The sequence below is a fragment of the Chaetodon auriga genome, chromosome 7 (genome assembly GCF_051107435.1).
Source record: "Chaetodon auriga isolate fChaAug3 chromosome 7, fChaAug3.hap1, whole genome shotgun sequence".
In the NCBI taxonomy this organism is placed as follows: domain Eukaryota; kingdom Metazoa; phylum Chordata; class Actinopteri; order Chaetodontiformes; family Chaetodontidae; genus Chaetodon; species Chaetodon auriga.
Genome location: NC_135080.1, coordinates 11,730,001 through 11,745,194, shown reverse-complemented (window position 1 = coordinate 11,745,194; position 15,194 = coordinate 11,730,001). Strand labels below are relative to the sequence as shown.

At 44.6% G+C, this 15,194-nt stretch overlaps 1 protein-coding gene across 1 annotated transcript in view; it reads right to left on the bottom strand.

Moving 5' to 3' along the window:
- rsrc1 (arginine/serine-rich coiled-coil 1) overlaps positions 1-15,194 on the bottom strand; it is a 108,596-nt gene that overhangs the window by 55,994 nt on the left and 37,408 nt on the right. The window contains exons 5-6 of the mRNA XM_076734448.1: positions 11,752-11,788; positions 440-491 (exon numbers count right to left, since the gene is read on the bottom strand). Coding sequence (XP_076590563.1) covers positions 440-491; positions 11,752-11,788 — 89 coding nt within the window. The remainder of the gene's footprint in view (positions 1-439; positions 492-11,751; positions 11,789-15,194) is intronic.

The window sequence follows — 15,194 nt, the reverse complement described above, 5'->3', positions numbered from 1 at the left end:
TGTGTGTGTTTCTGGAGGATTGCTGTGGGTCTGTGTGTGGGAAAACAAGTACAAAACCCATGCAGGTCCACAGTGGAGAAGTGTGTATATGAGACTGTGGCTCATTCCCAGTTCGCTGCAGCATGTGTGCAATAGGGCTGCAAAATATGGCTAAAAAATAAGTTTTTAATATATTTTTTATGAAAGAAAATGTACAGTAAGTATATCTTGACAAGTAGTTACTAGATTAACCAGGCTGTACACTGTTACTTTTGAACAGATTAGCTCAAAAATGATGGCTTGAACACTTTGTCACGCAGGTTCAGGTGTTGGGCCGTCCAGTTTCACTGCAGATCTGCACTCTAATCTCAAACTCCAGCATCCCTGAACGAGCGGCTGGCAAGTGTTAAGAGGGAAGTTATGAGGGAAGGAAAAAGAAGAAGAAGAAACATGAACTTACCCGCAGCCTGCAGGACCATATGCATTCGGACTTTAGCCTGCTCTGCTGGAGTCTGCAGAAGACATAGAAAAAAAACAGACAATTAGTCAATGATGTGAAATTATATTTATTATCTTTTTAGTGAGTTTATTCTTCTTTGACAAAGGTCAGGGGCAGCTGTAGAATAAAGCCTAAAGCTGGTCGGGGCTCAGTGTGTCGCTCCAGGGCAAAGCGCCGTCTTAAAGGATGATCTACCAGTTTACTGTACCACCCAGCTGTCTGATATCACACAGCCCTGCTCATGACAGACAGCCTCCACGCCGACACAAACTGTATCTACTGTACGCAACCTGGCTCTAAAACTGTTGCATCCCTTAGGCTGAAATATATTTTACCCATGATAATCTTTAACTGCAACCATTAGAGTGAAACTGTCCTCGTGGAGCACCAAGGGACGACTTCACCAATCTACTGGTCTACTCGTCTGTAAAAGCCCTGCTAGTGAAAAACAGAAAGCAACAACATCTCTGACACACCAGGGAGAATCAATGAGGATGAGATGAAGAGAAATTTAGAGACAAAGAGAGAGAGAGAGAGAGGAAGAGAGAAAACAAAAGCTGCTGTAACAAGTCTTTGGAGAGTTGGATAAGAGGGCACAGAGAGCACATTTTACAAAGATCACAGCCAAAGACTCAACATATTCCCCTTCCCATCATGTGCATGTGAGTGTATGTGTATGTGTATGTGTGTGTGTGTGTGTGTGTGTGTGTGTGTGTGTGCATCAGAAACGCTTAGCGGGCATGAACAGGAGGAGGGCCTTGTGCTTTGACAGCTGTACTGGGAGGGGCAACCCTTTTTCCTGACATACCCTCAAAAGGGCCTCGCTGTAATTCCAATATCACTGCTATTAGATTTGAGGGTCTTAATTGTCAAGGAAGAATGATGGCTAGGACAGGGCGCGGAGCTGAGAGAGGCGAGCGCGCTCGCAGATTGCTCTCTGAGGTTTTTCGGCGCTGCCGTGGCAGGGCGGCCCTCGTTACCATGCAGCGGTGGAGACTGTGTGTAGGATTAGAGAGAAATTAAATGCTAATGGGGATGGGATCTGAATCCGCTGCCTGGGAGCATCATTTAGACGACAGGGCCGAGGCGTCGCTGACAGGCAGCACTTCTTCCCTCCTCCTCCTCCTCCTCCTCCTCCTCCTTCTCCACAGACAACCCGGCTCTTCCTCCCACCATTCCTCCTCCTGGCTCCCTACCCCACCCGCAGCAAAAAATCTGATTTATCAAACTGTAAACTTGTCACTTTGTAAAAACGTCACTTTTCGGTGGCAGCCAGGGAAATATAATGACCCCCTTTAATGTAGCGATGTCAGGGTGCTGTATTCTAGATGGAACGCACATCAAGGCACTGCAGACAGACTGACGCACACTTAATGCACCGTGGATGTGTGTGTGCGTGTGCACGTGCATCCCCTGTAGCAGGTGACACGGTGGATCACGCTCACGCTGACTGGCACTGCTCGACAGCTGAAATTACTAATCACTATTATGCCGCAGAAGATGAAGAACACTTGAGGCCTTCACCCACACACAGATGTACAGGCACACACGCACACACGCCCTTCCCATTCCCCCTCATGAAGAAGTGATAGGGGCACAATTCAGTCTATTTTTTTCCTGCTTTTTTTGGCATCTTTGCCTTCACTGGAGCAGTTTTACAGCAAAAAAAAAAAAAGAAAAAAGGATTACATGCCACAAAACTGAAGTCCTGAGCAGGATTCGAAACCAGCTAAATGGTAAAGGGCTTAGCCTGCTGAGCAATTAGAACGACACAGAAATCAGTCTTGGTGCAACCAGTCATTTAAAGCAATAACACATCACAGCTTAACTAACCTGATCATTGTGTGCTGCGCAATCATCTTAGTTACAGTTTATTACGACGCCCCCTCGGTAATTACATTAGCATTTGTTTACATTGGCCTTAAGGCATGTGTTAGTCCATGCATCCTCAATGCACACACACACACACACACACACACACACACACACACACACACACACCAACACAGTCTTGCCAGCTGAGGGTAACACAACACTCAATCGCATGCTGCTGCGCTCTCTGTCGCAGCGAAACTTTCAAGCAACTTGCTTTTCTTAAGATGCTAATCAGTGATGTCAAAGCAACTATTTCCTACCACCTGTAAGTGGGAAAAACACCTGCTTTAATGTCAATTATTGGAGCGCGACATATTTAAAGTTTTAGTAGAAAGCAGTTTTCTGCCATGTGTGATTCTACACTGAACTGCCCTTTAAATAACGGCGGAAAATAGAAAAAAATCAGAGGCTTGTGTTTTCTGTGTACAGAAGTAAACAGAGGCTGACACAGGCTAATTTATACCAAAGTATCATCACAAGTGAACGGTACTCAGAAGTCAGCTCACAACTAAGCAAACATAATGACGCATACACACACACACACGGCATTGCATGTTTTTGCTTCCCAACAAACTCTCTATTTTTCTCTCTAATTCACACATGCATGGCCGCTTCCTCTGTGTGTAATTCATTAGTGAACAATAAAAAGGAGTTAATTGTGCTCCCCAGAGGCAGATCTATGCTCCCCCCACCGGGAAAGAGGCACCCGCTGCATCTGAAGTGGCTTCGCCCCTCAATTACAACTGTGCCTTTCCGATGCTCACAAACAAACATGAGACACCAAGAGAGGGACTCGGTGTGTGTGTGTGTGTGTGTGTGTGTGTGTGTGTGTGTGTGTGTGTGTGTGTGTGTGTGTTGGAAATGAGCAGCGCTTTCCTTAAGGGGGCTTTAGATTATCACACTGTGAGGAAAGGGGAAACAGGGAGAGGGGGAACAAAGACAAGACAGACAGATAAAGTTGCTTTTGTTTCCTTCAGAGCTCAAGAAGTACAGCAGACAAAAAGGGAGAGTGGGAAGAAGAGCAGGTGAGGAAGAAATTTAAAAATGATGAAGAATACGGCGTTAAAGGAGACTTCTATTGTTACAATGGTCATTTGTGGTCATAGTAAATGCACTGTACTTACAGTATATACTGTAGCACTGTTAACCTGCTTTATAATGCCTCTGACTTACCCATGCACACACACACACAGAGTGACAGTGGCTGAGCTGCTGTGCAAGAAGCTGACCTGCTCATTAGGAGCAGTTTAAGGTTCAGTGTCTCCCTCAAGGACACTTGACATGCAGACAAGGAGAGCCACCACGAAACCTAAGATTAATTGACCACCGGCGTTAGCAATCATGCACTACGCTCAGAAAGAACTACTTGGCGTGACATGCCATCAACAATGCTGGATGCAAAAGTGCTTACGGCTGCTCCCAACAGCCACATTCAAAGGCAGGGTGATGATCTGGCCATTGTAGGCAGGGGTGAGCTGCTGTAATAGTTTAAATACAAGGATGACAGCGCACACGTTCAGACAATTTTCCCTGGGAGGCGTTCATAGCGTTGCATTCGGTTGTACACATGAAAAAACACAGAAATAGCTTTGCAAAGAATAAAAAAGAGCCTGATGGAGAAGCTCAAATCCTGCCTTCTTTCCTTTCCTCTGCACACCTGACCAATCAGTGTGACCCTCTGACAAGCACAGGAAGTAAGGAGTTTTATGTGGCCAGGCTTTGAGGCTTCTGTCTCTCGTGCCTTATGGATGAAACACTTGGTAAGAGCAGGAGCGCTCTGTGAACGCTTGTACATGTTTATGAAATCCAGTCACGCGTGTATGGTGCAAGTATTATTATCAACAACACGGGCCATGTATGTTTCCTCTCTCTCTGTCGAGGTGTAAATGAACGCCTTTTATATAAACATCCTCCTTCTCAAGTAACTGCCATCCACTATTATTGGGCTATTATTGCCAGCGCTTTACACCCACACCCACTTGACTCAGGCTAACTCTTGGCCTAAATGTGACAGGAAGTGTGGTCACAGTAGGCCTCCAGCTTGTTCGCTTACCTCACCACAGTGACGACAGACACACTAAGACTCGCGTAGCTGAGGCTAAGTGCCCAGAGTCTGTCCCATTAGTCAAAAATAAACACGTCCCATTAGAAAAATAAATAACCCTCACTCGGCTTGGTAAAAACAATGCTACACTGTGTATAATGAGGTACTGCATGCAGGAAATTTCATCTATTTGTAGTCATACTCTGGCCCAAGGGACTATTATTATCATTACTGGGCCTGAGGCCGACCAGACAAAGCAAAGTAGGGTGGGTCAGCAGATGAATAAATGCCTGTTAGAGCAGACACAATGAAGCAGAGCAAGCCAGATTGTGGTCAGATAGTCAGACCGCTGTCTCACTGAAAGATTTACTCCCTCCATCATGCCACACAACAACAGGAATTAATTTATGGCGGAGCAGAAAGAGACGGGAATAAAACAGAGAAGGATAAACCTCATAATGTCGCTGCAAAGACTCTGAATGCACAAGACAAAAACTGAGGAAGTGAGGATGAGACCAAGAGGAGAGAGGGTGGGACGATGAAGCAATGATGGGTTGGACAGCGACTGTAGGTCAGAGAGGGAGTGAAGCACTGCTGGTCCTCCCGATGATTAGTTGAGCTCTAGAATCGGCCGACACAGTAAACCATCATCTCTGAGGCACTGCCCTGCTACGACTCCACTACAACTCCACAACTCCGTAGTTGCACAATATATGACACCATGCAAAAAAATAAATAAAGAAATCAAAGAAATCTGAAAATAAGATACTCTTAAAAGTCTTTTTTGCGAAGATTACTCCTGAAATTGACATGGAGAACTATTCTGAGCCATAAAAACATAGATGTTTAGCTAGTTAGCTATTTTCTCATTAGAAACCAATATTCATAAATGATAAAAAAAAAAAAAAAAAGTTGCGTTCCACTGAAAACAGAGAACGTGGAGCCAGATCCTCATTCTTTAAACATTCATTTCCTACATAATTTTGACATACACCACACATCACAGGATTATTAGTTTTAAAGATAATCATTTTCTCAGTGCTGAGATGAGCCAAATCACACACAGTCTCTCAGAGCGGTGCGCGGCCATTCTTCACATGAAGGACAGATTGGTGACTTTGCCTCTGCTGTATGTCCTCTAAAGAGGCAGCCTCCCAAAAACAGGCAAGTGCATTTCTTTAACACTTTATAGAGAAATTAAATCACCCCTGCTGTTAAAGTTCGTGATTGCTTCATTCCTTATTAAACTAGTGTTTGAAAGAAAGTTGAACTGCACTAAACGCTCAAGGTCAACAGATAAACTGCAGAACTGTAAACATGGTGAAAACTTAATACACGCGTTATCCTGCTTCTTATACTGTATTCTGGCACATCAATGATATCAACATCTGCTGTAACATGAACCTTAATTGCACCACTGTAACCATTATTATCTGTTAATAAACAGTTGCACTACACACACACACACACACACACACAAACACACACACACACGACCCCAGCCAACTCTCTTTATGCTGGAGTTGATACGCTCAATATTCATCTCATTATATTTTTAAAGTCTTCATCTGTTTCCATTTTCTTTCATTTGTTGCATGCCGCTCGGGCTTCCTCCTCGCCTCCTCTTCCTCCTCCTCGCCTCCCCCCAAACAAACACACGGATATATCCCATACCCAAAAGAGGACAGGGGAAAACAGAGGCCCTAGAAAATGCAATATTTCTGTTTTTAATATCGAGGTCTATAAGATCAGGGCAGAGATGGGTTCCATGGCAATATGTTTATTTATATATTTTATAAGGAGGAGAAAAAAATCTGCCTATCAGTGTATGTATTTGGGGGGCCTGGGCCACAGTATCTGAGCTCATCTTATATGAAAAATAATGTTGTGTATGGCTATACTTTTATATATAATGGCAATATGGGATCAGGGCTCTTTTACAATGTGCCATACTTCAGGCTAGGGCTAACAGCATTTTATGGCCCGCCAGCAGTTCATCTTCATGTCTCAGGCAGGCAGGAGCACTGCATAATAATGTCGTTTCCTGCCCCCAAATGCTATTTCACAGGCCGGGCCTCATTTCTCAAACTTCACCACTTTTACAATTTCCCAAACTTTTATTCCCGTCATTATTACCAACAAGATTTCATTACGTATTTAGAATGTAAACAAGTCTGAGTAATGACACTCCCCCGTCTCCCTGGAATCATTCCCGCTGATGGCTCTGCTGCTATCTCAGACACACAAGCGCAAACACACACACACACACACCAACACATGCACGTGCATACAAATACACAAAATACGCACTGCAGTTCGCCCACATACAACCATACAAGAAGTACGCAAACGTACACTCGCGTAAACTGCCCCAGCTAAGACACGACTCAAAGGCAGTAATTTACTACCCCATGTTTGTGTGTTTGCGTGTGCGTGCGCGTGCATGTATGTGTACCTGATAAAGAGGGTGGTGGTGAGGGTGAAGGGGGGGGTGGGGGGTGGGGGGTGGGGGGAGAGAGAGTTTTATACTCAACTCACATAAATCATGTAGAAGAAAAATGAGCAAATGTGCAGGCTAACTCATCTTCTCCCCATCCGGAGAAAATGAAATTCACTGGAATACCTATCAAAACTGCAATCATCCAGAGATAATATCTTCTTTGGTCTATCTGCACTTTCCGATTTAATTTCCTCCATGCCCTTGACATCCAGCGATACCATTAAGATGAAGCACATACAGTAAGGGAGTAGTTCTCACATTTTGATATATGAGATCTCTGCGCTTAATGTAATATCATCATTTGAAAATTAATGCAATCTTTCTTTTGTTTGGGGGGTGTTTTTTTTTTTGGGAAACACTCAGGGAGCATGCCACAGTGAGACACAACAAGACGGAGAGCGAGACAGGGACGGGGACATGTGAAAAGGAGACAGAAAAACAAGTGATTTGCCAGAGAGGAGGGGAAGACGGGGGGGGGGGGGGGGGGGGGGGGATACTTTGTATTTGGTGCCCCCCCTCCTTCTCCTATTTCAGTGCCAGAATGACATGCAATTACGTCTGGGCCTGCCCCAAGTCAGAGGTCACTCAAATTACTCCATCATTTAGCCGCGACGTCGAGATGAGAGAAAAAGACCACCCCACCCCCTCCACCCGTGCTTCCACATCCTCCCAACCCCCGCCACCACATCAAATATCATGAAATCATTAGTGTAATAAGCATGGAAATCTGTTTGCAGATTATCAACCCCCCCCCCCCCCGCCCCCCCCATCCTTTATCTGTCCAGAATCTCTCTCTCTGAGCCGTTTCCACCTCTTTATCCTATACAATCGTACTGGAGATGAAGAAATTCAAAGATACAGTGAGAGATGAAGAGAAAGTGTTTAATGAGACAATTAACGTCTGACAACATGAGCAGACGCAGAATGAATAAAAGAAACAATTAGATGGCATTCTGACCTCTGACCTCTCCTCAACTCCTATCCCACACTGAGACGACTCAGTTTTAGGCCAGCTCACTGCCACATTCAGAGAGGCCCAGTTTGTCACTATCTTGTTGCATGAGCGCGTTGTCCTGACCACAGCTGCTGCTGCCGATCTGTCAGCAGATCAACAAGGCTATCTGCCTCTGTAAACTCTTCAACTCACCAAGGGACACTGGGACGACATCAGCTTTCCCTGAAGTGCGCCACGTTCACAGCAATCTGGCGACGCATTCGCAAAAGACTCGGCAAGCAGGTTTTTGACCTCCCGATAGCAACGACATCAAGCTAAGCAAGTTCAATTACTGACTATTGACGGAGAAGATTAAACCTAAAGAATTACTCAGAAACCTTGTGCCAACGGCAGCATCTAGCATCAGTAGAGGGACAGAAACCCAACACAGAAATTCAATGAGTTGTTTCGCTGGCAGCAGATTTAACAAAGAGCCAGATATAGTAACTCCGCTGATGGAGTGAACCGGATGGTTAGAAAATGTGTAGGTAAGAATCCTGTTGGAAAAATTATAATACAGCACCACCTTTAAGGGATCAGTTTAAGCTTTGGGGTGGTGCAGAAACACTTAATGGCTTTATTCAATATAAGAAAGATTCATTATGTGTACTGAGCTGCCTTACTACATTTAAAGATGCCATTTCATTCAGAGGTCTAATGCATACACTCCCCCATAAATAAGAGCAGGGGGCTTGCCGCGTGCCAGACAACTGTTGTTAAATGATGTGTTTGCTAATAACAAAATTAAAACAGTAATTTTTCCACAGACAAACTTTAAAGGACCTTCTTATTGCTTTTCAGTGACCTCAGCTCAACCTGCAGCCCTGGACTGACCTGTAAACCAGCCTTTCCTGCTCTCCACCATCAAATCCAGTTCAAACTCCCCCTTCCACGGACAGATGACGTATTTCCCTTTCTCCCCTGTTCTTCCTCTCCCCCTCTCCCTTCCTCTTCTTCCCCGGGCAGTGTGTGCAGTAGACTGATGGGTACAGCTGCTGATTGAGCCAGTAATCCTGATGAGGCTGATTCCTCATGTATTGATTGAGCTGCTGGCTTTCTTCTACTTCCCTCTAAAAAGCTGTGCATCTGGACTGATTAGCTGCTGTAGGCCACCTCTTTCACTATCGCTCCATTTCTCCCAGAGCAAAGAATCGTCCAACTCGAACTTCAGTTCATGTGTATGTGCTCAGACGCGTATGTGCGTGCGTGCGCGTGTGTGTGTGCAAAAGCCGACAGGAACGCAGAGCACTGGGAGCAATTAACTTCAGTCTTTTTCTCTGTATTGCCACTGATCACTTTCAGTCAATCTGCTGAAATACGAAAACAAAACAAACACGAACAATAAAACAAACCTCAGACCACATAAATCTTAATTGCCCACCTAATTACTGCAGCAGTCATTCACTCAGACTGTTAACTTAACAGGAGGAGGTAACATTAGTATTCATCATGAAAAATCAAGCACAAGAACTATTTGAACAGAAGCTTTATTGTCACGTCGCTGTGAAAATCTGTATTTTTGTTACGAATAAACAATGGAACAGTTACTGACAACCATTGCAAATTATTTAGATTAATATTAGAAGGTAAATTATCATCTACATGAATAAAAAGTGACTCCTTGAAAAAGACCGGGTTCAAGGTAGCTGATAATACGTGTGCAGTTTGGCAACACCATGATAAGTGTCAATATGGTTGATGCACTAATCTTAAGAGCAGTACATCAACAGAGAGTCATAAACGCCTGCTTAGAAATCTACAGGGATATATGTGTGAGGTACAGAGGAAAACAACATTTTGAACAGCCCGGCAACTCCACCTCAGAGGGAGACGAGCTCCATTATTTACGGTTCTCCGTCCCGAATCGTAATCAGAGTCTTGCACTCCCCAGGCAGCTGACTACTGGGGTGCAATCTCCCCATAAGCATAAACACACCCATAAATTCAAACACTCAGTATTCAGGGATTCAAATTCCCAGAGACGTATTCACAAAAAAAAAAAAAAAACCACACTGGTAAACACGCCGGTGTGTGTTTGCGTACGTCTGTGTGTGTAAATGTTGTGTTTAACTCCTGAGCTCCCCCGATCAAGACACGGCAGTTACTAAGAATCAAATGCAAACATGTTAGAATCTGTCCCTATAGGTCCACTCAATGCAAAAACCATATAAAACACACATGCAAACTGGCTGCGTTAACGCCTGCCAAGAGACTGACATTAATGCAAATATACTCACACGTGCAACGCCGATGCCAGCTGGGACGATTGTGTGAAAGACAATCTAGTTTACATTCCTCTGCAGTGCTGCTGTTGTGTCTAACTTCAGTAAACTAGTATAAAATACGGTGCACAAACACACAATTCAAGGCAACTTTGGCCAGATAAATGTGTAAGAACACAAAAGCATGAAAACTTATTTGTGACTTCTCCTACACGCAGTACATTTAGATACGATATTGACCCAGTATCACTTATGTCGTATAAATTAGTTCGCATTCCTCCACTTGCCTTTAAGAGGAAGACTCATCTCAACATGAGACACGCACTGCCTAATGTTTGCCCAGATATAACTGCCAATACACATATTGATTAATGCTGTTTATGCATGTAATCCTCTCTTGAATAATTCACACCACCTTTTATGGAGTACCACATCAATCACACCTCCAGACCCACCCACAGACATCTCCAAACCCAAACTACGCCATCGCTGCACCGCGCACTATATTTAATGTCCGTCATTTTATTTAAGATTCTGATCAAAAAAAAAAAAAGGCAAAATCCCTCCACTCTTAAAACTAACCCCTCCTCGATCAGAGTTCAGAAGACAGTCAATAATAATATTAAGGAACAATTCAGTGACCGAGCTTCACAACGCTGAAATCTGAGGTCAACCTCATCTGATCTGCCGCTCACTCAAGTGGAGAGTAGCTGCAAACTGTTTGAATTTCGGGGTCAGTCATTTGTGTGGCATATTCAGGGTCATTTGCGTAGCGCGTGGTGGGGCGGGGGGTCATTTGCGTAGGGTGCTGGGAGCTGCGGTTTAGTATGCAGTGAGGGAAGGGAGGGAGGGCATGCGACATCCACAGAGAGCCGGGACCCTCGCTGACCTCTGTCTATAATTCATCCCCTGGAATATGGGGCACATCAAACCTCAGTTCCTTCCCACCCAAAAAGAGGAGAGAGAACCTTTTCACTTTGTTGCACGGCACTCTGACCCCATATTAAAGCGAGCAGCAAGAGAAACCTTGGAAACGTTGGCCATTAAATTTTCAGGGCTGTCCCAGGAGTGTGTTTCCAGCAGGCCCTCCATCCACGGATGGGAGAAGACCCAGGCAAGGCCTCATGCTGGCAGGAGGAGGGAAAGGGAGAAGGTGTGGGTGTGTGTGAGTGTGTGTATGGTTCCAACAGTTATGACTGGAAGGTAAAAAAAAAATGTGATCCTTTCATACATCCATGTGCAAATAGCTATGCACAGATGCAAAAAACCCTGCAAATATCCACAATTAAATGAGGGAGAACAGAGTGGACAACCTGTGTGTGTCTGTGTGTGTGTGTGTGTGTGTGTGTGTGTGTGTGTGTGTGTGTGTGTGTGTGTGTGTGTGTGTGTGTGTGTGTTTGGGCAGAACTAGGGATAAATGAAACACTAATATAAAAGCTGGACCAGGCCCTGGGGGAGACACTACCCTCCCTCTATCCCCATTTTCTCTGTCTCTGTCTCTCCCTGCCTGTTAGCTGCAGGTATTCAGCTCCAATTCCGGAGGTTTCATTAGAGATGCAGATATCAAAGTGTGTGTGTGTGTGTGTGTGTGTGTGCGTGTGTATGGGGGATAAAAGGGGGATGTCAAATAGAACTTACCAGATGTTCTAATCTGCCTTTGATGTTCCCGGTGTCCCTGCAACACAACAACACATTTCCCCCACTGTAAATAAAGTGCTGACACAAAACATCATTTAATAAAAAGAACAATTTTGCGCACACACACACACACACACACACACACACACACAGACCAAATAATACATACACACAAATACACACGAGAGACAGAAAAATAAACTCTGTTCAAATGTGCCTTATGAACATTTCTAAACCAGGTTCTGAGTATTTCAACACATTAAATCAGGACAATCCTGAGGCGAATTCTGACTAGCAGGAACTTACTTTCTTTATTTCCATTTTCAATTTATCTACCGACTATTTTCTCAATCAGTTGATTCATTATTACAGAATGGCAGCAAAAAGCAATTACTGCCCATCACAAGATTCCAGAGGCCAAGATGATGAAATTAGCTTAAAGGGTCTTCTGGTCTACCATCAGCCCGGAGATACTGAGTTTAAGAAGATTCAGAAAACAAGAAAATATTCACATTTGAGAATCTGAATCCAGAGAATCTTTGGCCATTTTCGCTTCAGAAATCACTTCAAACAATCAATCGATATCATATGGCGGCAAATTCATTTTCTATTGCTGAGTCGGCTAACTGTTTCATCTCCGGTTGGAATACAGTCCACAGCTGTCACAATAATCTCAACGTGCTTCTCTTTCTGTTACTGAGCGAGCAGGATGGAAGTGACTGTGCGAGAAAGTGATGCTTGTGACATCAAAAAATGTTGCGCTTGATCAAAAGGAAAGAAAAACAGATGATGAATTATCCTAATTGTTACCTTTCAGAGTGTGTGTGTGTGTGTGTGTGTGTTTGCGTCAACACCAGACAGAGGTTAACTAATACTGTCGCCACAGTGCTGGCAGACATAATAATAATTTCCAAGTACAGAGAGAGACCTCAGAGCTTATTATCTGCGAATTAATAAAAAATGTGTGTGTGATTATCGGGGTAGCGACGACAAAATGGCGAGCCGGGGAAGTGGGGGGGGGCGGTGGGGGTGGGGGGGCAGTCGGTTTTAAAAAGAGCAAATTGGCAGTAAATAATAGATGCAATTTTGGCACATTTCAAATTTGCAGCAGTGAAAATCAACAGATCAAGAGAACACAAACAGCCCCCATCCCCGATCCCAGCGAACCCCCCCCCCCCTTCAAAAATCCAACTCTGGCCCCCATTACTGACAACTCCACTCTGGCTGTGGTGTTCCACTCTGTGTGTGCGTGTGCATGTGTGTGTGTGCTGAGAGGGAGGAAGGCTTATCGACAGGCTTCAGTTGCTAATGCAGCCGGCAGCATCACAGTGCAAATCTACACCATCTCTAAAATTACATACTGTCTCATCCATCCCCACCCTCCCCTACTTCCCTCCATCCATCCATCCATCCATCCATCAGGCCAGGTCCCGTTCCCAGTGTGACCACAAGCCTAAGCCGTTCCCACATCATCAACATTTCTGCATGCTGGCATGAAGGAGCGAGAGAAACAGAAATATGAAGAAAAGTCAGAAGCGGCTGGAGAGACGTCGTGAAGGAGGTTTGCCTGTTTGTTCTGCGCCCTGTCAGCGAGCCACATGCAGACAAGTCAAACACTTAAGGCAAACTTCATCTCGCTGTAATCACATTACACTCTGACGAACACCCCGCCACATTCATTATACATGACGGGCGCCCGGCATCCAGACAGCAAGACATTTGTTACCGTGGTGACAGTGTGTGTAATCCGCTAATGAAGCGCAATTAGTGAGAAACAATCTAACACAGGGGAGACGCAGCGCTCCATCCCTCCTCCTCCACTCATTTCCCTTCGCTTCTTCTCTCCCCCCGCCGCTCTCCCCTCGCACTCCTTTTCATAACGACTTCTTTTCCTCTCTTTCATTTTTGTGATCCAACCTTTATTAAGCTCTTCACTTGCATTTAATCCCTGCGCTCTGTCATCTGTTGTCTTGACTTTATCAAGGGCAAGCTGTCCAGCGCTGTCCACACCAGGGCCAAAGGGATCGCTCCATCCATTAGACGCACACAGCTGACACACACACACACACACACGCACCATTTTACATCCTCATCTCTCTTTTCAAAACATCATATAATCTGCTGAGGTCTTCAGGGACAGAGCTTTCCTTTTCTCCTTATCTCCCTCTTCCCTCTCTCCCTCCCTCCCTCCGTTCTCTGTGCCTTCAACGCAGAGGCGGCATCGATTTCTGAATTACGCCACAATATTAAATAATTAATATACTTGCCATGATTGATGTTTTGCATTAGGCCAATATTAGGTTATCAATCAAAATCCACTTGGTTTAATGTAATAATATTGAAAATGTGTCAGTGCCTGTTCATCCAATTTGTTGTGGAGGCAAGCCAGATAGTAATGGTGGTGTAGCACAAGGCCTCAGAGACACTGTGGCCTGCTTACTACAATCATAGGAGCACATTATAGCCCAGACACACAGCAGGGAGGGAGGAAGGGGAGTGATGGAAGGAGAGATGAAGCGAAGACATGGAAAGACAGGACCGAGTGATTCCTGATGCACTGTGACAGGCGTGGCCGTCACAACACATGCTTTAGTTTGTCCTCAGTCAAGAAACTGAACTTGTCTCACATCAAACATCTTACAGCTAAACTTACTTAGCGCTTCATACGGTATAAATATTCATTTACGAGCGAGCAATGCAACTTCAAACCTATGTTTTTCCTGCAGTGGTCTGTCAGTGATAGTCCATAGTTGTGTTATAATTGTGTGGAGGTAACTGGGCACTACGCAGCATCTACAGATGCACCCACAAGACAAAAGTGTCTTTCTACGCTCAATTAAAAGCTAGCTTGGTGAACACTGATCTTTAGGCCGGCAATGGTTCACAGACACGGCTTTCAAACATAGATCACTTTTCGGATCAGCAAAGGAAGGATTAGGGTTAAATTACTCCAAAAATACTCTACTTTTGCTCTGATGTTGCCACCTCAACGCTGCACTCACTGCAATACCTGGCTGGTTAGACGTCACGAGTAATAGCCTGTCAACATGGAAGGCTACTGTGCCATAGACGGTAAATAAACATCACAATCGTATCATCTGTGTATTTCTTTGATGACAAACATGCCCATTTTACCAGTTACACCAGCAGAAATGTTCGAAGTCATAGCCTACAGGATTTCACTCAATGGAGACAAACAAAAAAAAAAGTCACTCCTCCCAAACTCATCACTGCACTTCAGAGTAAAACAAAACACTCATCTGTCTTTTCACTGCAACTCTGCATCAAAGTTCAGGGAATCATTCCTTTAAAAAGTTAACATGGCGGCTCAACTTTGTTCTGTTACGCTACTACTGACCTTGGACCTGAGATCTGTAAAATGGAAAACTCACTTTCTTTTTTACCAGGCAAGCTAACCCTGAAGACGCAGCAGCCAGTGAGCC